The sequence below is a fragment of the Quercus robur genome, chromosome 2, assembly GCF_932294415.1.
Source record: "Quercus robur chromosome 2, dhQueRobu3.1, whole genome shotgun sequence".
NCBI lineage: Eukaryota > Viridiplantae > Streptophyta > Magnoliopsida > Fagales > Fagaceae > Quercus > Quercus robur.
Window position 1 is genome coordinate 91,367,648 of NC_065535.1, and position 21,997 is coordinate 91,389,644.

The following is a 21,997-nucleotide window of genomic DNA, read 5'->3' on the forward strand; positions in this document are numbered from 1 at the left end:
CTCATCTCTCCCTTTCTTTTGTTTAGGCACCAGCCCAGCTTCAGAGAGTTCCAATGAATACTCGTTGTGGGTCTAGTGTCTGTTCCAACTAATACTCCTAAATCACAACCACCCCCACAACTTGAGACTGAAAAGACATAAAGTGAGCACCTGGAAAAGTGAAAATTCACACGTTCACCTTTAGTGATGTCTCCATCCATGACATAAATACAGTTCCTATGCCTCCATCTGCTTTTCAAAATAAATACAAGTAGCTTCCTGGATATTGCCTAGCACAAATTGGGCCAATTTTTTTTCTTTCTCATTGGAAGCATGTGTAAAATCATTATTGCAACTATGACGGGAAGCCTGTCTTATAGTCATAATTGGGGGGGTAAGAAGAAAGAGACACCATTGTGCTTTGTAGCCAACAGTGTGTGATTCACAGTAACTTTTTTCATTCTTTAACCTGTTGAAGTGGTTGGCTATGTTTATGGGGAGTAGACAACCAATAATCACATTTTTTTTTTCACTATTTATATATAGTTGATCAATTCAACAAGTTACAATAAACGTTGTATCTTGAAGTTATTGTTTCTCATTTAAAAGAGAGTTTGGGTTGGATTCCTTTTTACCTCCGTTGTGGTAAGAATAAAAGAGAGAAAAAAGACACTTAGAACAAGCTAGCATTTTCATGACTGATGTTTTTGAAAAATAATTTTTCCAAAATAATGTTGTTTCTGTCTTACTGTTATTTTTTTTCTTTTTAATTTTTTAAAAATTTTCTGGATTCTTCTAATTCAAGTTTACAAAAGATTGGTTGTTTAAACGACTAATAACTTTTTTATACACTTGTAATAATTAATTAATTAGTTTGAAGAAAATTTATTCAAACTCTTTTTATATCTTTTTATTGGATATAAATTTTGAAAATCTAATCGTTAGATTGTATGTTCTTTATGTTCTTAACATTCTTGTAAAATTTTATTGAAATTAGATTTTATTTATTATTCGGTCAATAAACTTATTTTTTATGCATAATTTTAAACCATAAAAACTTGAAAATTAAACATTTGATTATTGAATAGGTATTGATTTTTGATCTTTTTGAAATTTTGCAAACATGGAGAATATAATAAGAACAAACAATCTCACTGTTAAATTTTCAAAATTCATATCTAACAAAAAGATATAAAATAAATTTGAAAGATTTCTCTTCAAATTAGTTTAGAAAGAAACCTTTTCAATTACAAACCCACCCCACCTCTCCTTTTCTTTTGTTTATCTTTTTCTTAGGCACCAGCCAAGCTTCATAGAGTTCCAAGTAATACTCCTTTTTGGGTGCTAGTATCTTTTCCAACTATTACTCCTAAATCACAATCACCTCCACCATTTGAGACTTTAAAAGACATAATGGTAGTACCTGGAAAAGTGAAAAATCACACGGTTACCTTAACTGATATTTCCACTTTCCATCCATGATATATACAGTTTTTTTTTTTTTTTTTTTTTTTTTCAGAAACATCTATGATATAAATACTGTCCATATGTTTCCATCTGTTTTCCAAAATAAATACAAAGTACCTTCTTGGATGTTACCGATCGAGCACAAAATTATTTAAAGATGAAAAAAAAAGGGAAAATCATGTTAATTTTTTTTTTCTTAAATTTCAATTTAGTTTCTAGATTTTTACTTCAATTATCAAATTAATCATTAATGTTTAATTTTGTCAATTTAGTCCATCAATTTGCCAAAATGAGTCATTTTGGCTAATTTGTTCAAATTTGTTAACAAATTTAGTCATTAAAAATATATATTTAAAATAATATAATATCTATTAAGTAATATCACATGAATTTTTTAGTTAATTTTTAATAAAGAAATGGTTAAGCTGTTTGTTTACTAATTGAATTGGATGGAAGGATTAAATTAACTCATTTTTACAAAGTGAGAGCGTAAATTGACAAAAATGAAACTTTCAAATATTAATTTAACATTTGATCTATTTTGGCATAGCATTCGGTGAATTTGGTCCATATGATCTATTTCGCTCAACTTTGGTTTATTTGGTCAATTTTGGTCCACTTCAGTTCACTTCTGTACATTTAGTCCATTATGGTCCACTTCGGGCTATTCGATTAAGCTTGGTCCATTCGGTCTACTTCAATCCATTAGGTCTAGCTCGGTTCGTTCGATCCATTTCAATCCATTTTGTTGATGCTTTGGGAGGAGAGGTTTGTGTAGATAGAAGAGTTGCATCATTGACAATTAAGTCACATTCTTAACGTAATGTTGGTAGGTTCTTGAAAAAATTACATTTTTTTTATGTATTATTAAAGTCATGTATTTTATTCTAATGTCAGTAATGGATTTACTTTTCTATGTATTACATTTTTTGGTCATTTAAGATGTATAGAGGATGAACCGTTTGTAAGAAGTATTAGAAATAAATTCCAACCACACATTATATTATTTACAAAATATTTCATTTTATATAATAATTGTACATAAAATGCTTTCTATTTCCTTGAAGAAAATAAACTTAGAAAATTTAAAATACTTTCAAATAATAAATATAGATAGATTAATTTAGGAAATCTAATATATTGTATTAACTATATTTTGTTAGAAAATAATCACAACATTTTAAGAAGGATTTGAAACTAACACTTATGAGTCTCATCCAAGGTTTTAAAAATTGGATCGAATCAGCTAGTTTGACCGGTTGAATCGGGAATTGGAGACCAGTCTAGTCTGAGAAAATGCATAAAATAGGTAAAAAACTAGGAAAAACCAGGAACCGGAGGCAAATCCGGTTTTTAAAACCATGGTCTCATCTTCTATTTTTAGTTTTTACTTAACAAAAAAAAAATAATCAATTTTTTCTGCATATCCCACAGGTTTGGGACCGGTAAAATAAAAGTCAATAGATTAATTAAATTCTAGCCAAACCTTTTTTATTTTTTAAAGCAAAGAATTTACTGTTGCTAGCAAGAACGTAGCGTTTGCAATTTGCATACAGGGGTAAGTGGAGGCTACTAATGCAACTGGGAAACAGGAATCCTATAAATAGAGAGGGTATGCGGAAAATAGAATTGGGGTTTAGGCCTTAGGGTCCTTTTCCATTGTCCAAATGAAGCAAAGGAAAAGGAAACCCTAAGCCCTCAGGAGCTCCCATTGAAAGTCCAAATAATCTATGAGGTATTTTAAAATACCTCTCAACCATATTTCAGCCTAGCTAGTAGGCGCGCAGCTAGCCTATATGATGATCATGTTGAAGCGGAAATCAAAAGGTTCGATTCAATATCCTTGTCACGTTCTTGATGAAGTTGCTATATCAAGGCATGAAAGTGATCTGGGAATGATATATATGAAAGTGATGGGTATTTCTATTTCTTTCTTTCTTTTTGATAATCATGGGTCGTTCTTGAATCTTGATATCTTCCTTTCTTTTATCTTATTTTCGTGAATAAAAATGGACTTGTAGATGTTACTCAAAACATGAATCTTCTCAATGTGGTTCTGCGATCAAAATGGTCTTAAATTTAATCGATCAAACATATTCTGCTGGGTAGTTTACCATGAGAGAGTTAATTTTGAAAAGTTCATTATTGAAAAAAGAAAAAAAAATATGATGGCAATTTGATTCTATATCTTCCAAGTCAAGGATTTCTATTTCCCATATGTGAAGCAATGGATGCATAGGCCTAAAGCATAAACAATGCTATCTTTTCTAAGGAAAATTTAATTTAATACAACTATGTGATTGAATTTAATTAAAAAATCTAGTGTAAGTTGCTAAAGAATTGTACTTAAGTTTTATGATTTTTGTATTTGTAGGTGTTGGTTGAAGCAGCTACCTTAAGAAGTATACCAGTGACTTGATACGATGCAGTGGGTGCAGTGGGTTATCTAGTGGGATCCAGATGTAGGATTTTTTTTTTTTTTTTTAAAAGTGACTTTTGCTATGCATCTTAATCTCTAGTTCTTAACTAAACTGTTTTTGCTATGTCTCATTTACACATGATAGAGCTCTTGCGGTTTCAGTTAATATCTAAGAAAAAATGAGAATACCTGCTGCTCTTGGAGGTACCCAAAGAATGTTATGAGATTATGGAACTATGAAGTCTATCCTACAATATTTAAGTGTCCGTGTAGAAATACCTGCTGCATTTGAGACTTTGTATGGATTTGTAACCATTGAATTTGTTTTGGTTAGTATTGATCCATGTTGATGAAAAGATGGGTGAGTTATTTGACATGGTTTGGTCATTAGAAGAGGGTGATTAATGCACTGATAATAAAAAAAAAAGTGTTAATTCAAGTTGAGAGAACAGAAAATGATAGAAGATACAAAAAAACATAAGTAATAGTAAAAAAAGATGTGTAAATTAAGGAAATAGAACACGTGCAACAAATTCTAACTAATTTGTTGAAATCCATAACCAAACCCTAAAAATTTTGGAAATAAGGTTTGTTCGTTATTGTTTTGCATAGTGTTGACTCATTATGAAGAACATACAGCGCATTAATTTCTTTTAAACCGATATTTAAACAGTGAAAAATGTTAATAGATGCCTTAAAGGTATTGGTTAAGTAACTATTTTTAGAAACATTTTATGGGAAAATAATAAATCAATTAATTTTTTTTATAGTTTTTTATATTTTCCATGCAAGTAATGTCAAAACTTCCCTAATATAGTTTATTAACAATTGCTCTAAGGGTATCTATTAACATAACTCTTAAATGATTATCATTAGACTATATTAATTAATAAACATCCTCATTCCTAGTGCTATAGAATAACTTTGATCACTATTGAAGTGCCAACATTTTATAGGACCTTAAAATTTGGTTAAAATGCTGTAGAAGATAGTATTAATTAATTTGGGAGAAAAGTTAACAAATGTCTTAAAGATATTGGCTTAAGAAACAGTTTTAGAAACTTTTTGTAGGAAAAGAAGAAGAAAAAAGAAAACAATTACTTTTTTTGATGGTATTTTATATTTTCTATAAAATTAGTGTCAAAACTTATTAAAAATAAATTATTAATAATTGCTTTAAAGGCACCCATTAATATAACTCTTAATTTTGTTTGCCATTTAAAATTTCACATTAAGCATATGTTTATTTGTTTATTCATTGAAGGGACCTGCTAATGACGCTTAAGACATTTGTTAAAGGACAATTTTAGAAAATTTATTGATATTATATTTATAGAAAATATGAAAAGTATAAAAAAAAAATTTACCTTTTTCTTTTTCAATAAAATTTTTTTAAACCAATACTCTTAAAACATTCATTAACTTCTTTCTATCATTAAAATACCATTATTATTATTTTATATGGATACAAGTCAATTTAACCATAAGCTCGCCAAGATTCAACAGCACTGGAATGTAGTAGAGAAAAAAATCTATTGTATTTTTCCATAGGATTGATGACAAATAGGCCAATAATGAAAGAATTGAATCCTAGAAATTACATGAATAGATTAATATAATAAAGGAATCTATATATGTAAAGGATGATCCTTGTCTCCATCAAGCACTGCATTCAAGAGGGAGGCCCTGGGGAAACCTCTTAGTGTCCGAGCAGTAATTATATATCATGTAGTTCTTCTGCACCCATTTCAGCCTCTCTTGACTTGCACTGTCCAGCTCTTGTGAAAGCCATAAACTACTATTGGAGGAAGATGAAGGAGTAGTTGATCTACAAGATGATGCTCCAGAAGACCATGTGCAAGCATCAGCTTTGAAGTCGCTGTAGGAAGCAGTAAAGGGTGCTTGGCTCCAGTCTGTCTTGACAAGTCCACCCCTTGTTGCCCTATCATCAGTATTCCAAAGACTTGAGTATATCCTCATTGGCTGGTTCTTTGGGAATGGAACCCCAATTGACTCTGAGTTCTTGAACTCTCTAACGGGAGTGCCATCCACAGAGTATCTGAATAACAGTTCAAAAAAGTGAGACTATATGTACACTGGGAAGGAAACAAGAAGACTACTCATGTAATGGAAAATAATAAGTCTAGGGGAAACATTTTTCACAGCTGATAATATGGTCTGGTGTGATTTATTTATAAAAAATAGTGACACCAGTAGTAGACTCATTTGAACGTGACTTGATCCAATCACATCAGGCAGACCATGTTATGCGTTTTGGGAAATGTTGTGTACATTGTATTACTCATGAGAAGATGAATAGGTAGAAGGAGAAGGAGAGCTTACATAATGCGCTGGGGATTCCCAAGGGTGGAATAAGTGTGGAAATCTGCAGTTGGGTCAAACCAGAGATAGAACTGTTGCTCTCTGTTGCCTTTGCCTTGGCTAAAGACATTAGTGTGAAGGATGTAAGGATCACCACTTAGATTCCCCATGAACTAAAAGTCTATCTCATCCCATGTTGATCCTTTAGAAGATAGCTGTATGTAAACACAGACATTCAGATGGATAAGTAAACGAACATAAATTTGTGTTGATGGTATGTGCAAATACTGACTCTACAAGAAAAACTTACATAGTAGGCAGTAACAGTGCCAGCAGAGTTTCCAGGAACTAACTTGAGCTGCATATCTATATTTCCAAAGAGGTACTCATTCTTGGATTGGAATCCTGAGCCAGAGGCTTTGTCAAGTTTGAGAGTAAGAAGTTCACCATTGTTGAGTATGTTAGCCCGTCCATCTCCCCATGTAATGTCAAAGTCTTGGTTCAAGTTGCTAACAGTAGCAACTATCAAAGAACTAACAAGAATAGGCATAAGAAGCATCAATTTAACACTTGAAGAAGTGGAAGAAGAAGCCATGGAGAGAAATTGTAGTGGGTGGTAAGCAAATACTAGTAGTAGTAGTAGTATTTTATGTATGAGTATATGAGGTTTGGAAGTGAAGAAGGATGAGTGTGCTTAGGAACTTGGATTAATTGGTATTTATAGTAAGGACACAGTAGACAGGTTACTAAGACGTGTATCCAAAAGTAAAGGAAAATGCATGGGATTGTCCAGTCAGCTAAGCTATAGACAGTTGTTGCCTTTAAGAAAGTGTAAAATTAGCTGTAAAGATCGCACTACCAAACACAACCAAACGAATATCATTAATTTTTTGTACTATAGTACGCGTTTTGAATTATTTTTGAGAAGAAAAGGTCAGAGTTATTGTTGCTCAATTCACATCTCTCTTTCTTTTGTTTAGGCGCCAGCCCAGCTTCATAGAGTTCAAAGTAATACTCCTTTTGGGCGCTAGTGTCTGTTCCAAGTCCAACTAATACTACTCCCAAATCACAACAACCTCCACCAATTGGGACTTTAAAAACATAATAGGAGCACCTGGAAAAGTGAAAATTCACACGATTGCCTTTACTGATATCTCCATCCACGACATAAATACAGTTCCTGTGACTCCATCTGCTTTTCAAAATAAATACAAGTACTTTCCCGGATATTACCTAGCACAAATTGGGCCGTTTTTATTTTCTTTCTCATTGGAATCATGTGATATTCTTTATTGCCACTATGATGGGGAAGCCTGTCTTATTGTCATAATGGAAAATAAAAAACGTAGGTACAGGGGAAGAAAGAAAGATGGGATACGGTGCATTATTCAGCAAAAAAAAAAAAGGGGAAGCAAGAAAGAAAGAGACACACTGAGCTTTGTAGTCATGAGTGTTGTTCATTGTAACTTTTTTTCATAATTTGTTGAAGTGGTTGATTATGTCTATGAGAAGTGGACAATTACATTACATGGATCCACAACTTTTTTATTCATCACTCACAATCAATCATTTTAACAAAGTAATAACAAAAGTTATATCCCTAATTTATTGTTTCTCACTTAAAAGAGAATTTGGGTTGGATTCCTCTTTACCTCAATTATGTCTGAATTAAAGGGAGGAGAAGGTAGTACAATAGAGTATTTTCATAATTGATGTTTTGAAAAATTAAATTTTCTAAAATAATGTTGTTTCCGTTCTAATGTTATTTTGTTTTTATTTTTATTTTTATTTTTTGGAATTTTATAATTCAAGTTTACAAAATTGATTCTTTAATCAACTAATAGCTTGTTTAACTACTTAGATTGACTAATTAACTTTTGGCAAATATCTCTTACTCACACACAATTAGGGTCTGTTTGGATATCGCTTATTATTGAAAACTGAAAACAGTATAGCAAAATAATTTTTAAATATGTGAATAATACCGTGAGACCCAGTTTTAAAGTTGTTTTTCGTGAAAAAAGTACTTGTAAGTTCCGCGAACAGTGCATGAGACCCATAGAAAAACATAGCCGCATTGAGAAACGCTCTAGACACGCTATCCAAACTCTACCTTAATGTCTATTTGGAATTCGCTTATTTTGCTGAAATTGAAATTTTTTTGCTAAACGTACGGTAGATAAAGGTAAAAATTAGTTGAAATAGTGTAGTGAGACCCATGAATAGTACCAAAAAAATACCATGGGACCCATGAATAGTAGCAAAAATAAGCTGAATAGTAAAATAAGTTAGTTTTTTAAGTTGGAGCCAAACACACTTTTACATACAACCATTAGTCTGATTTGGCTAAAATTGTGACTTGAAGTCATGATTTCAAATTTCAACTTTTCCAAGTCCAACGTAGAAATTGTGACATGAAGTCATGATTTTTGTATAAAAGTGGCATGTGTATATGGTTGTCTGTGTAAGACTAGCTTTTCTTGATTAGTCTTGCACTAAGTTCTTGATCCTATGCTCATATTTTGTACTCCACACGTACCTGATCAAGCTGTTGTGCTGGTCTAAATGAATTTTGGGCTGGTTCCAGCTTTGGGCTTATTACAGGAGACCTAGCTTATGAATTGAATCAAAAGAATTATTTTGAGAAATCCTTTTTAAAAACAATACTAGCTAGAGTATTATTTCAGGAAAAACTTATTATAACACTCGAGAATTACCACCCAGTTAATGATGATTGTTGTCCATTAGGTGGGGAGTATGTTCCATGTAGAATACTACCAAGTACGAAGTCAAAACAGATTCAACAACAGTCATTGAAAAAAAAACATGATTCAAGGATTTTCATAGAAGTGTTGATTCCAGGATTTTAGTGTTTTGGAATGATTCCTTTATTTGCATATTTGAAATTTGAAATTTGAAATTTGAAGGTCTTCTCCCTTATATCTCATATACGTTTTTTGCCGTATAGTTCATTTGCTTACCCTTTTTTTTTGGGGAGAGAAAGGTCATTTGCTTATTAGACCGTAGGAATAGAAGTCATCCATCTAAATGTCATAATTAATTGACAATTCCTATGATTTAAAAACTAAAAAGAAATTTTAAATCATAAATATAATTTGACGAGGAATAAGTAATTACACGGTAGATATAGTGATGATGAACTTAGAAGAAGACCTTAGAACACCTGAAAATGAAAAAGGTGACTTAGGTTACTCTGGTTAATTTTATTTTTGCTTTTAACAAATGGGAGATGAGCATTTAAATCTAGCTTGATATCTTCTCTCTATTGTAAAGATGGGACAATGCCATTGCTTTACAATAGTACTCTTACCATCTCCATAATTTTTGGAGCTTTACACATTTCAATAGTGCTTTACAATAAGTTTAAAAATACAATAAATTTACCACTCACTCTTGTAGATGGGATGGTATCTCTCCATGCATGAAGTGCTTATGGGTTTAGGGGACTGGAATTCGAGTTGCAGAGTTAGTAACATATTAAAGTTGTAATTAATGTACAATGAAGATGATGCCAATAGTGGTTCCATATGAGAGTGATTTTGACAAATCTCAATCAACCATCTTAACAAATTAATAAAAAAGTTGTGAAACATCTTGTGTTAGCAGCATTGTTGTAGTCTTTGGTGGTCCTCTGCATTTATTTTGTCTTACCATTTTCAATAAACATGAATTAAAAGAATCAAACGGTCCATAGCATTCAACTTACAAATGTCAAAAAGAATAAAAGAATTATATTACGTATGTAACAACTTACATAGAGAACATGAAATTAATCAGAGAGATACAAAAAAAATTAAAAAATAAAAGAATTGACACAAGGTTCCTAGTCCTATTTTTGCCTAGGATGTGGTACATTCTGTAGGAAGGCCTTGGGGAAACCTCTTTGTGTCTGTGCAATAGTTGTATATCATATAGTTCTTCTGCGCGGATTGCAATCTCTGGTGACTCGCTGAATCCAACCCTTGTGAGAGCCAAGCATTATTGCTAGAAGTAGCAGAGGGAGAGTTTGAACCGCAGGAGGATACCCCAGAGGTCCAAACACAAGCATTTGCGTTGAAGTTTCTATAGGAAGCAGTGAAAGGAGCTTGTGTCCAATCTGTCTTGACGAGTCCACCCCTTGTGGCCCAATCATCAGCATTCCAGAGGCTAGAGTATATCCTCATTGGTTGATTCTTTGGGAATGGAACACCATTTGACTCCAAGTTCTTGAAGTCTCTAATGGGAGTGCCATCCACAGAGAAACTGAGATGAAAAAGGAAAAAGTCAATACATAGTGTATAGGGAAAAAACTGGAACAGCTACATAAATTTTAACTAGTAAGAAATTGGTGCAATACTTACATAATGCGCTGGGGATTCCAAAGTATGGAATAAGTGTGAAAATCTGCAGTTGGGTCAAACCATAGATAGAATTGCTGCTCTCTGTTGCCCTTGCCTTGGCTGAACACATTAGTGTGAAGTATATAAGGATCACCACTCAGATTCCCCAAGAATTCAAAGTCTATCTCATCCCATGTTGATCCTTTCGAGGACAACTGCAGACACAGACATAAGCATTAGCTATTGAACATGTAGTCCTGTTTAAAATAGAATGAAGCACTAGTGTCAGAAAAGCTTACATAATAGGCAGTGACAGTGCCAGCAGAGTTTCCAGGGACAAGCTTGAGCTGCATATCAATCTTTCCAAATAGATATTCATTCTTGGACTGGAATCCTGAGCCAGAAGCTTTGTCTAGTGAGAGAGTAAGGAGCTCACCATTGTTGATTATATTAGCACGACCATCTCCCCATGTAATGTCAAAATCTTGGTTCAAGTTAGCAACAGAGGCAACCATCATTGACCCAAGAAGAAGCACTAGAAGGATGAAAGGAACTCTTGAGGAAGCCATAGAAGCCATGAATTCTATGTTAATGGGTGATAAGAAAATTGGAGTATTTCTGTATTTGACTATTTGTAATGTAAGTGAAGTTTACTGAGTGAAGAGATTGGTGTTGGCAGAACTAGTTTGGGCTAGTATTTATACTAGGCAATTAGGGTGTGAAGACAAAAAGCATAGGAAGGTCGAGTCATGTAATATGCTGTAGCCAGTTGTTGTCATGAAAAGTTATTACAAAGATAGCTGTTTGAATTGCACCAACACCACCAAATAAACCTTCAATTATACATATAACACGCTGTTTTGCATAAGTTCCCATGAAAGTTCCCAGTTACTGCTGTCCAGTTGTTATCACCTGCCCTGCCTCTTTGGATATCCCTACATATAAATTCATGAGAAACAGTGAATTGAAAACGTATATAATAAAAAAATGCAATTCCACGAGCATTACGACTGACCGAGGTATTGTGCAAATCAGCTTCCTTCAACCATTCAAATTAGTTAGTTAGGCACGTTTTCAAACAATTTAGAAAACTAACATCTCGAGTTTTTGAAACTCGAGATCCATATTAGAACTCGAGTCTTAAAGACTCGCTTTAGATCTCGAGTCTTTAAAACTTGAGTTTCATGCAAAAAAAATTTAACCTATAGTGGCGTTTTTAAGACTTACAGTGACGTTTTAAAACCCTATAGCGACGTTTTCCTGCAAAAAAAAAATTTATAAGTACAGGTTTAAGGAGTCCTATAGTGGCGTTTTTAAGCCCTATAGTGACGTTTTATAGACCTATAGCGGCGTTTTTTGCAATTTATGAAAATCGAGTCTCTAAAACTCGATTTTCAGCGCAATTTTTTTTCTCCAAATCGAGACTTAAAAACTCGAGTTCCATCTGGAACTCGAGTTTTAGATACTCGAGATGTTATTTTTCAAAATTGTTTTGAAATATGACAATTAACTAAATAGTTTAATATTTATTGTTATTTTAAAAAAAAATTCCGACTGACCCAAGTACCAAAGACTGTACAATTCATAAAGAAACCATAGGGAAAGTGAGTATCACATGTATACTCTAACCGGTCACGCGCTGTTGTAAGAGCATTCACATCAACTCATGTATAATCTTCTAAAATATAAAAAGTGCTCAATTTTGCACATTTTAACCCAAAAACCTCCTACACCAACTCGTGTATAATCTTCTAAATATACACCATGCTCTTAAAAATGAACAATAACCGTGCATATATACACGGTGACTGTTCACCGTGCAAATGATTTTTTAATTTTTATTTTCTCTCTCCTCTATCAAACTGCAACAAACTAGCACAGCAAGGAAGAAGAATATCCAAGCGCCAGCGCCAGCGCCACCACCAAACTACAACAACCCCAACCACCAAACCCAGCGCCACCACCAAACACCGCAAGCTAGCACAGAAAAATATCCCAAAATCAATAGAAACTCAAAAATCAACCTAACCCAAAATCAATAGAAATCCAAAAATCAACCCAACTCAAAATCAATTAAAACTCACCGGGAAACCCAACCCAAAAACAGTCCACACCCACCGAAAAACCCAGCCTAACAGAGCTGGATCTGCCGCGCGATTTGTTGCTATTGCTGCCGTTGGGTCTTCCATTGCTGCCGCTGGATCTTCCATTGTTGTTGTCGATTGGGGGTGGGAGGCGAAGGGTCGGTTGTGAAGAAGAGAGGGAGGGGCGAAGGAGAGAGAGAGGGCAAAAGCAAAAGGGAGGCCGAATAGACTGATGGCTGAGGCGGCGGCGGCGACGAGCTGGGAGTGAGCTGGATCGGTTGGGTCGGCGAGCTGGGAGTGAGTGAGGGAAAGAGAGAAACGGGTGAGTGAGCTGAAAGAGAGAATGGGTGAGGAAAGAGAGAAAGAAACGGTTTTAATAACTAATAATAAAAAAACAATAAATAATATTATTTAATTAGAATAGATTTGTAAAATAGATGAACAGATGTAGGTGTTTTGGAAATATGATAGTGTAAAATAAAAAAAGTAGGTTTTTAGTGTAAAATAGATGAAAATTTTAGCCGGTTTGGATGCTCTAAGGTTATTAAATAACAAAAGTCATATATAAATTAAAAGAGGAGATTAGATGCCAATCTTAAATGCTATACTGGTCTTATAAGGAATAAAAGCTGGCGGTAGCTTAAATTTAAATATTGTATTTTTTTTTTTGAGAATTAATTACAATATGCTGCTAACCCCGCAGCTCGAACCCTTTCCCCCCTAGACTCCTAAGCACTTTGTACATGGGGAGGTGCCAATTCAGTTACAAGGCCTTTGGCTAAATATTGTATAATCGTGAATTAGAAAATACATACTACGTACTATGTATAATTCTACATTGTTGGGTTGGGTTAAGATTTTGAGCACCGGTAATTAACCAATAAGTTGAGTTAATTTTTAGTTCAATTACATGTAAAATCAATACAATCAAATCACCAAACTAAAGTTGAATGTAGCGGAAAAAAAAAGTTTGACACAGTGATTTGATCATGACGGGAATACTTTCACTTGCAAAACCCCATCCGGTAAGTGTTTAGGCCATCACTCTTAAAGAATCCACTAACAAAAATAGAAGTTACAAGTACAGTGAATCTTACTCTATTTCGAAATACTAATCTTTGAGAAAACTTAGGTCTAATCCCAATTGGACTACTTCCTGCAGCAAACTTCTTTTTTGCGCGAACCTCCAGTCATGACTAACACCACCCAATTGTTGTTTAATGTAGCTTTATGCAAATTTCTTTAATACATACCTTGATGAAGCGGTAGCAATTTGGCACAAAATCCTAAGAGCACAAATGTCGCAGTTGCTCCATAGTATGTGCATATCTCTGTGTATATGATGACAAACATAAAAATTTACCTTTTATTTGTCTTGGAACCCTAGTGTATGAAATCAGGACAAGTCAAATCATTGTGGACTGAAACAGAAATTATTGTTCAATTTTCCCATTGCTTGATAGATCGAGAGTTGTCGAGCTAAGTGTCGAGATTCATTTGTTCTCAATAGATTGACAAGTATCAAAAGATTTCAAAATCCTATTTCTGGTAGCTTTACTTGAGCTGTCTTGTATTTTCAAATTATATTTCTTGTTTATGTCTTTGAACATACTTAAATTAAGACTGAATTACATATAGAATTCATTTTATCACATTTTTACCAACATCAAGAAATATGACCCTAACATACATGTATGAAATTACAAATCTTGTAATTGCATGGATTTTGTTTAACTTTATGTTAGAACTCTATATTCTCACTCCTAATGTGTGCGTGTTTCTTAAGAAAAAACTTCAAATGTTTTTCTTTTTTAAATGGTCTTTCTAGAAGTGAAGGAAACACCAATGATCTTTAGGTCAACTAACATCTCATTTTATTTTTAATATGTTTCGAATCTCTCCTACTTAAATGTATTGAAAAAAGAAAAAGAAAAAAGAAGTAAAGGAAGCAACTAATATTAGGATTTAAATGTTGAAGTCTTAGTCCAAGTAATTTGTCACTTTAAAAAATGAATTTGGTAAACAACCATTATTATTTTACCACCAACTGGACCATTATTTTCCCTTTATATAAATTAATTTGGTAAATAACCATTATTCTTTTATTGGTAATTTAGCTCGGGCCGTCTATTGGTGGAACCGGCCTATGTCCGATGGTTCTAGGCCCAGGTCTGGTATGGGCTGAACTTTTTTCTCCCACATTTAATTTTGTCAATTTGATTTTTTTTCTTCTCCTCGAGGTAGGAGCATTTCCCTCTCACCTCGGGTGAGTACTTTTTCCACTGAGCAGCGCCGACGAGTGGACCCTCATCTCTTATTCTAATATTTTTCTTTTTTGCCCTCTGCTACCTACAAACCAGCTACCTACGACCCTCACCTTTTATTAATTTCTTCTTTGTTTTCATGCTACCTACGACCCTCTATTTCACTGACCATACAAAACATCCATAACCACATCTATTTTCATTTCTTTGGTGCCCTTGAAACACATTTTCCTCCCCTTTGCGGGAGCATTTCTTCCCACCGTGAGTGAGTTTTCACTTTCTCACCTCTTTTTCCTCTACGTCAATTACATACGGGGACTGGAGGGAGACATAAAGCCTTGGCTCTGCCTCTGGTAAAGTGTCATGGAGTCCAAAATATTAGATCGTATCCAGCGAATGCAATTAACGGCGGACGAGGATGAAGCCATTACAGTACGTCCGTTGAGGAGAAAGGAGATCCTAGAAGAATATTCTCCGAGTTTAATCGGGAAGTTTCTTACAACTAGACCGATTAATATTAGAGCCGCCAAGAACGTACTGAGATCAACGTGGAAACTGGGGGAAGACCTGAAGGTGGTGGAACTAGGCGACGGACTATTACAATTCAAATTTGCAATGGAGAGCCAACTACACTGGGTTTGGAGCAATGGGCCTTGGTGTTTTGATAACCACATCCTTGCCATGCGGAGATGGGAAAAAGGTATGAGTACCAGAACTGTGACTTTCACCCACCTACCGTTTTGGATCCAAGTTTAGGGCCTACCATTTGACTTAATCACTGAAGAAGCTGGACACGATATTGGGTGAGGACTGGGCAAGGTGATTGACGTGGACTGCAAAGCTCTCAAAATTGACCAAGCCCGGTTTCTCCGAATTAAGGTGGAGGTACCATTAGACAAGCCATTGAGGCGTGGAGGACCAGTTGTTAGTCCCGAAGGCGACGAGGCAAAAGTCGCTTTCCGATACGAAAGACTGGTCGGTTGGTGTTTTGCTTGTGGAAGGATAGGTCATGAGTGCAAGGAGTGCAGGGTGGCCACTGAGGTTGAAAAGCGGGAGAAGCCGTATGGGGAATGGTTAAAGGCAGGCACTCGCGGTAGACTGGAAACACCGAGAAACAACCAGAGAAGCTCAGATCAGAGCTGGCGAGAACCTGAAGCTGAGACGACTCCACCACCGAGGCCAGCTGGACCTTCAGACGCATTAAAAGCTGATGCGTTACAGCCGCAAATTCCGGAAACTGTCCTACCTAACCCGACACATACGTTTCAGCATTTAAAGCCTGCAATCACACCAATATCCTCTCCAAAAACGTTACAGAATTTAACGCCAACATTCCCACCAAAATCAGCCCCAGCCACGCTACCTAGTGATCAAATAATTAAGACACCGGATATTACGCCAACTCAAAATCCCACCATCATGGAGACCGAAAATCATGGAGAGGAACTTTATTCCGTACCTATTAGTTATGGGAGAAATAAAGACACAGACACGTGCCTTACTGTAGCCATACATGCACAAGAAGATAACCCACAAGATAAACACAAAGCCACGTGGAAAAAAATTCCTAGACCAAAACAAAACACCACTAACCCAGTAGACAACTCAGAAGGGATGAACTCAGTGGGAAAGAAGAGACACATATCTCATGCAGCCTTTGACGATGCTCAAGGTAACAAAGCAAAGACCAAACGGCTCAAGGTGGTGGCCGACCAAACACAACCTACTATCCAAACGGTGGAGGCTGCGGCACAGCCCCGTCGGTCACAATGATTATCATAGGGTGGAACTGCCGAGGGCTTGGGAACCGCCGGGCAGTTGAAGTTCTTGCCGAATTGGTGAGAAGCAAAGCTCCCACAATTTTGTTTCTTATGGAAACAAAACTGACAGTTCAAGAGATGGAGCCAATAAAGGTTGAGTTGGGCCTTCAATCAATGTTAGCGGTGTCTAGTGAAGGAAGACGAGGAGGTCTGGCATTGCTATGGAAATCCGGGGTGGTCATTGATACAAACACCTACTCCCCACACCACATTGACGCACAGGTTCTCCCTCCCTCTGGCCAACCGTGGAGGCTAACGGGTATCTACGGCTATCCCGATGAACAGCAAAAACCAGAGACATGGAGGCTTCTTCGTCACTTATATAGTCGGTCAACACTTCCATGGGTGTGCTTGGGAGATTTTAACGAGATTTTGAGCTCGGATGAGAAAAATGGTGGACAGCCAAAGCCATTGCCTCCCATGCTAGAATTTCGACGTACCCTACTATTTTGTGGACTGATTGATCTTGGGTATAGGGGATACAGGTATACTTGGCAGAATGGGCGAGATGAGAAGGCATTTGTGGAGGAGAGGTTGGATAGAGTGTGTGCAACGGTCACTTGGTCGGAGTTGCACCCGAGGGCAAAGGTGTTTCATTTGACAACAACGTATTCCGATCATGATCCGGTACTGTTGGATACAACATCGGTCGCTGCTCCTACTCCTCGACGTCGACACAAACTCCACAGGTTTAAAGAGAAGTGGGCGTCTCACCCAGAGTGTGAGCAAGTGATCCGAACCTCATGGACCCAATCTCTACCCTCGGGCAGCCCCATAAACCGTCTGTTTGAGAAAATCAAGAAATGCCGATTAGACCTGGTGGCTTGGAGTCGAGTAGCTTTTGGTAACACACGGCATAGGCTCAATGAAAAGAAGCAGGAGCTGGAGGAATTGGTTGAGCATGGATATGGGCAGAACCTACACCGCATCACTGAGTTGAGAAGGGAGATTAATACCCTGCTGCACCATGAAGAGGTGTACTGGAGACAGCGCTCGAGATCATTATGGCTCAAAGTAGGGGATAAGAATACTCAGTTCTTCCACCGTAGGGCAAGTCAAAGACATTTGAAAAACATGATAGAGGGGCTACAAGACAGGGAGGGGATATGGCAGACAGACTTGAGCAGAGTTAGTGACATTGTCGAGGAATACTATACTAAACTTTTTACCACTTCCCACCCTAGTGGCATGGAACAGGTCCTGGAAGCAGTAGACAAAGTAGTCACTGAGGATATGGCAAACCATATGACTCAACCGTACACTGAGGAAGAGGTAAGAGTGGATCTGTTCAGTATGCACCCATCAAAATCACCTGGACCGGATGGTATGTCTCCTTTCTTTTTCCAAAAATATTGGCATATTGTAGGGCATGATGTAACTCTTGCTGTATTATCTGTTCTGCACTCTGGTAAGCCCTTGAAGAAAATGAACTTCACACATATTGTCCTCATTCCCAAAAAGAATGACCCACAGTCTATCACAGAATACCGCCCCATAAGCTTGAGCAATGTTGTCTCACGGGTTGTATCCAAAGTACTAGCTAACAGAATAAAACCCATATTACCTAATGTTATTTCTGATGCCCAAAGCGCTTTTATCCCTGACAGACTCATTTCAGATGATACTACTGTGGCTTTTGAGATGCTTCATAGGATGAGAAATAAGAGGAAAGGGAAGACCGGTCACATGGCGGTCAAGCTAGACATAAGCAAAGCCTATGATAGAGTGGAGTGGGAATTCCTCCGGCGGATCATGATGAAGATTGGGCTGCCTGAACAATGGGTAAACTTGGCTATGGAAACGGTACGAACAGCCTCATATTCTATACTCATCAATGGGGAACCAAAGGGTTTTATCACACCAACTAGAGGCATTAAACAAGGTGACCCATTATCTCCATACCTCTTCCTACTTTGTGCTGAGGGGCTGTCCTCCTTGATTCGGAAAGCAGCAGACACCAATCGGTTGAAGGGCATTTATTCTTGTCGAGGTGGGGTACGTATTTCTCACCTCTTCTTTGCGGATGACAGCCTATTATTTTGTGAAGCGAAGAGTGGGGAATGCCGCCAACTACTTGATATCCTCACACAATATGAGAAGGCCTCGGGGCAGGCCATAAATAGAGCCAAAACCACACTCTTTTTCAGCCAAAATACATGCCATAGGTAAAAAGAAGAGATACGAAACTTGATGGGGGCACAAGTCATGAATAATTGTGAAAGGTATCTTGGGTTGCCCAGGTTGGGGGTAAATCAAAGGTTGGCACGTTTAAGGAGGTCCAAGAGAGGATAACAAAAAAGGTGATGGGGTGGAAGGAAAAAACCATATCAAAGGTGGGTAGGGAGATTTTGATCAAGTCAGTGGCCCAAGCATTTTCAAATTTCCTGGAAAGGTGTGTGATGGTGTTAACTCAATTTTGGCCAAATATTGGTGGGGACAAACTAGGAGTGAGAAGAAGATTCATTGGATTAATTGGAAAAAAATGTGCACACCCAAAAAGAAGGGAGGTATGGGTTTAGAGATTTTCATGCTTTTAACCTTGCTATGCTAGCAAAGCAAGCTTGGCGACTTGTCACCGGAACACATTCCCTATTCTATCGAGTGTACAAAGCCAGATATTTCCCTAGGTGCTCTTTCATGGAGGCAGAGTTAGGCCACAATCCATCATTTGTTTGGCGGAGCTTACTTGCTGCAAGGGACTTAATTAGGGAAGGCTCTATATGGAGGATAGGGAATGGGCAGAGTATAGCAGTTAGTGACAAAAATTGGCTGTCCCACCCGCCTGTGTTTAAGCCAGGAGCAAACACCAACCTAAAAGTAGGTGACCTCATCCACCACAAAACCATGCAATGGAACCGACCTCTGATACAAGCCACCTTCATGCAGTCCACGCAAAACACCATCCTGCGCACCCAGCTCAAAGGTGGGTAGGGAGATTTTGATCAAGTCAGTGGCCCAAGCATTTTCAAATTTCCTGGAAAGGTGTGTGATGGTGTTAACTCAATTTTGGCCAAATATTGGTGGGGACAAACTAGGAGTGAGAAGAAGATTCATTGGATTAATTGGAAAAAAATGTGCACACCCAAAAAGAAGGGAGGTATGGGGTTTAGAGATTTTCATGCTTTTAACCTTGCTATGCTAGCAAAGCAAGCTTGGCGACTTGTCACCGGAACACATTCCCTATTCTATCGAGTGTACAAAGCCAGATATTTCCCTAGGTGCTCTTTCATGGAGGCAGAGTTAGGCCACAATCCATCATTTGTTTGGCGGAGCTTACTTGCTGCAAGGGACTTAATTAGGGAAGGCTCTATATGGAGGATAGGGAATGGGCAGAGTATAGCAGTTAGTGACAAAAATTGGCTGTCCCACCCGCCTGTGTTTAAGCCAGGAGCAAACACCAACCTAAAAGTAGGTGACCTCATCCACCACGAAACCATGCAATGGAACCGACCTCTGATACAAGCCACCTTCATGCAGTCCACGCAAAACACCATCCTGCGCACCCAGCTCAACAACACACATGCCCGAGATAAACTAAGCTGGAAAGAAAATAAAGCACAACAGTTCACGGTCAAAACAGCCTACCAAGTGGCACTCCGTATGCGCCGTGACTCAGGGGCTGAGCACTCAAGTGTAAGGGATGAAAAGAGGTTTTGGAGCAGGATTTGGAAGTTGAATGTACCACCTAAAGTGCGGAACTTCGTTTGGAGAGCATGCAAAGACATACTCCCTACCCGAGCAAACCTTTACCGGAGGAAAGTTCCAATAGATCCACTGTGCCCAATTTGCGGACTGACAGATGAAACGGTCGGGCATGCACTTTGGGAATGTCCTCTAGCCAGAAACGTGTGGGCAGTGGCACGTGGGAGGTTGTAGAAGTGTGTGGGGACTGCACAAAGTATCTTCCTATTAGTTCGTGACCTAGAAGAGAAGTTCACGGGGGAGGAGTTGGAAGCATGGGCAACGGTGGCATGGGCCATTTGGAACGCCAGGAACAGATATTGCTTTGAAGACAAGCAGACCCAACCAGCGGAAATCCTACAGGGTGCTATGAATCTTTTGCAGGATTACCAGAGGCTAAGTCGGCACATGGCAGAACCAAGCTGAACATGGGGAGGGACAACACGCTCTGCACCTGAAGGGATAGTGCACTATACGTGTTTTTCTCTTTTCAATTGTACTTTTTTCAAACCCAACGGCTATAGTTAGGCCTTAGGGTACTGTATACTTAATAGGGGTCAAATCCCAATTTTTATATTAATAAAAGTCCTATCTTCACAGTCAAAAAAAAAAAAAAAAAAAATTTGTCAATTTAGTCCACCAATTTTCTAAAATGACTCCATTTGGTTATTTTGTTCAAATTTGTTAACAAATTAGCTTATTTAAATTATTATTTTTTAAAATAATATAATGTCTATTAAGTAATATATCTCATGAATTTTTTAGTTAATTTGTTAATAAAAAATGTTTAAGCTATTTGTTTACTAATTGATTTTGAAGGAAGGATTAAATTAACTCATTTTTACAAAGTGACAGACTAAATTGACAAAAATGGAACTTCAAAATTAAACAATTTATATCTATATATAGTATAAAAGAAAAATGTTTGACTTTTTGTTGACCATTCTCTATTAAGCTACATGGCTATATAAATTATGCCATGTATACATTTAAAAACATTGAACAATTGTACATTTTCATTTTACTCGTTAAGTTTCAGTATCTACTTACTGTTTCATATAAGATGTATATATTAAAACAAAAAACTGTTATTGAGAAGAAAAGCATTGGTAAGGCATTGGAAAGAAAATGAAAATTTTAGAAAAAAAAGTATTCTTAAGGTATTTAAAGAAACTGTTCAGTATTATTGTTGTTACCGTTGGTGTGGCTTGATTTATGAGCCTAAATCAAATTGCCCAAACTGTTGGGAATTTAGAGGAGTAATATAATGAGATAACAAAATGATCTAGTAGACAAATGGAAAATTTGATTGGCTTGGAGGTACAGTTGAATGTTATCTTTAGACAATATTTGCCCCTATACAAGAGTTGCTAAAGGGTTATCACAAATTTGTCCCTAGGATACTACCTAATTTATTGGGTTTTACAAATAGCAATTTTGGAGAAGACCCACAGATTTCTTGTGTTTCTAAGAAAGATGAAAGAGAAGAAATTGAGAAGAAGTTACCAAATGAATATGAACCACTATTTATACCCAAAGGATTATGATCCTTTAATAGACACATTTTCATTCAATATGCACATTTTTGGTCAATAGGCATATTTTCGGTCAATAGGCATAT

At 36.7% G+C, this 21,997-nt stretch overlaps 1 protein-coding gene and 1 pseudogene across 2 annotated transcripts in view; both read right to left on the bottom strand.

The window, feature by feature from the left end:
* Positions 1-5,384: 5,384 nt before the first annotated feature.
* Positions 5,385-6,873, bottom strand: LOC126715788 (xyloglucan endotransglucosylase/hydrolase protein 22-like; annotated as a pseudogene).
* A 3,044-nt stretch (positions 6,874-9,917) lies between these two features.
* LOC126715787 (probable xyloglucan endotransglucosylase/hydrolase protein 23) overlaps positions 9,918-21,997 on the bottom strand; it is a 53,120-nt gene continuing 41,040 nt past the window's right edge. Inside the window, exons 1-3 of one of the 2 annotated variants that reach the window (XM_050416585.1) lie at positions 10,827-11,212; positions 10,549-10,742; positions 9,918-10,450 (exon numbers count right to left, since the gene is read on the bottom strand). In XM_050416585.1, the coding sequence (XP_050272542.1) occupies positions 10,048-10,450; positions 10,549-10,742; positions 10,827-11,105 (876 nt within the window). In that variant the 5' untranslated portion in view covers positions 11,106-11,212 and the 3' untranslated portion in view covers positions 9,918-10,047. Of the gene's footprint in view, positions 10,451-10,548; positions 10,743-10,826; positions 11,213-21,997 lie in introns of those variants that run through there. The other variant, XM_050416583.1, reaches the window with a different exon arrangement.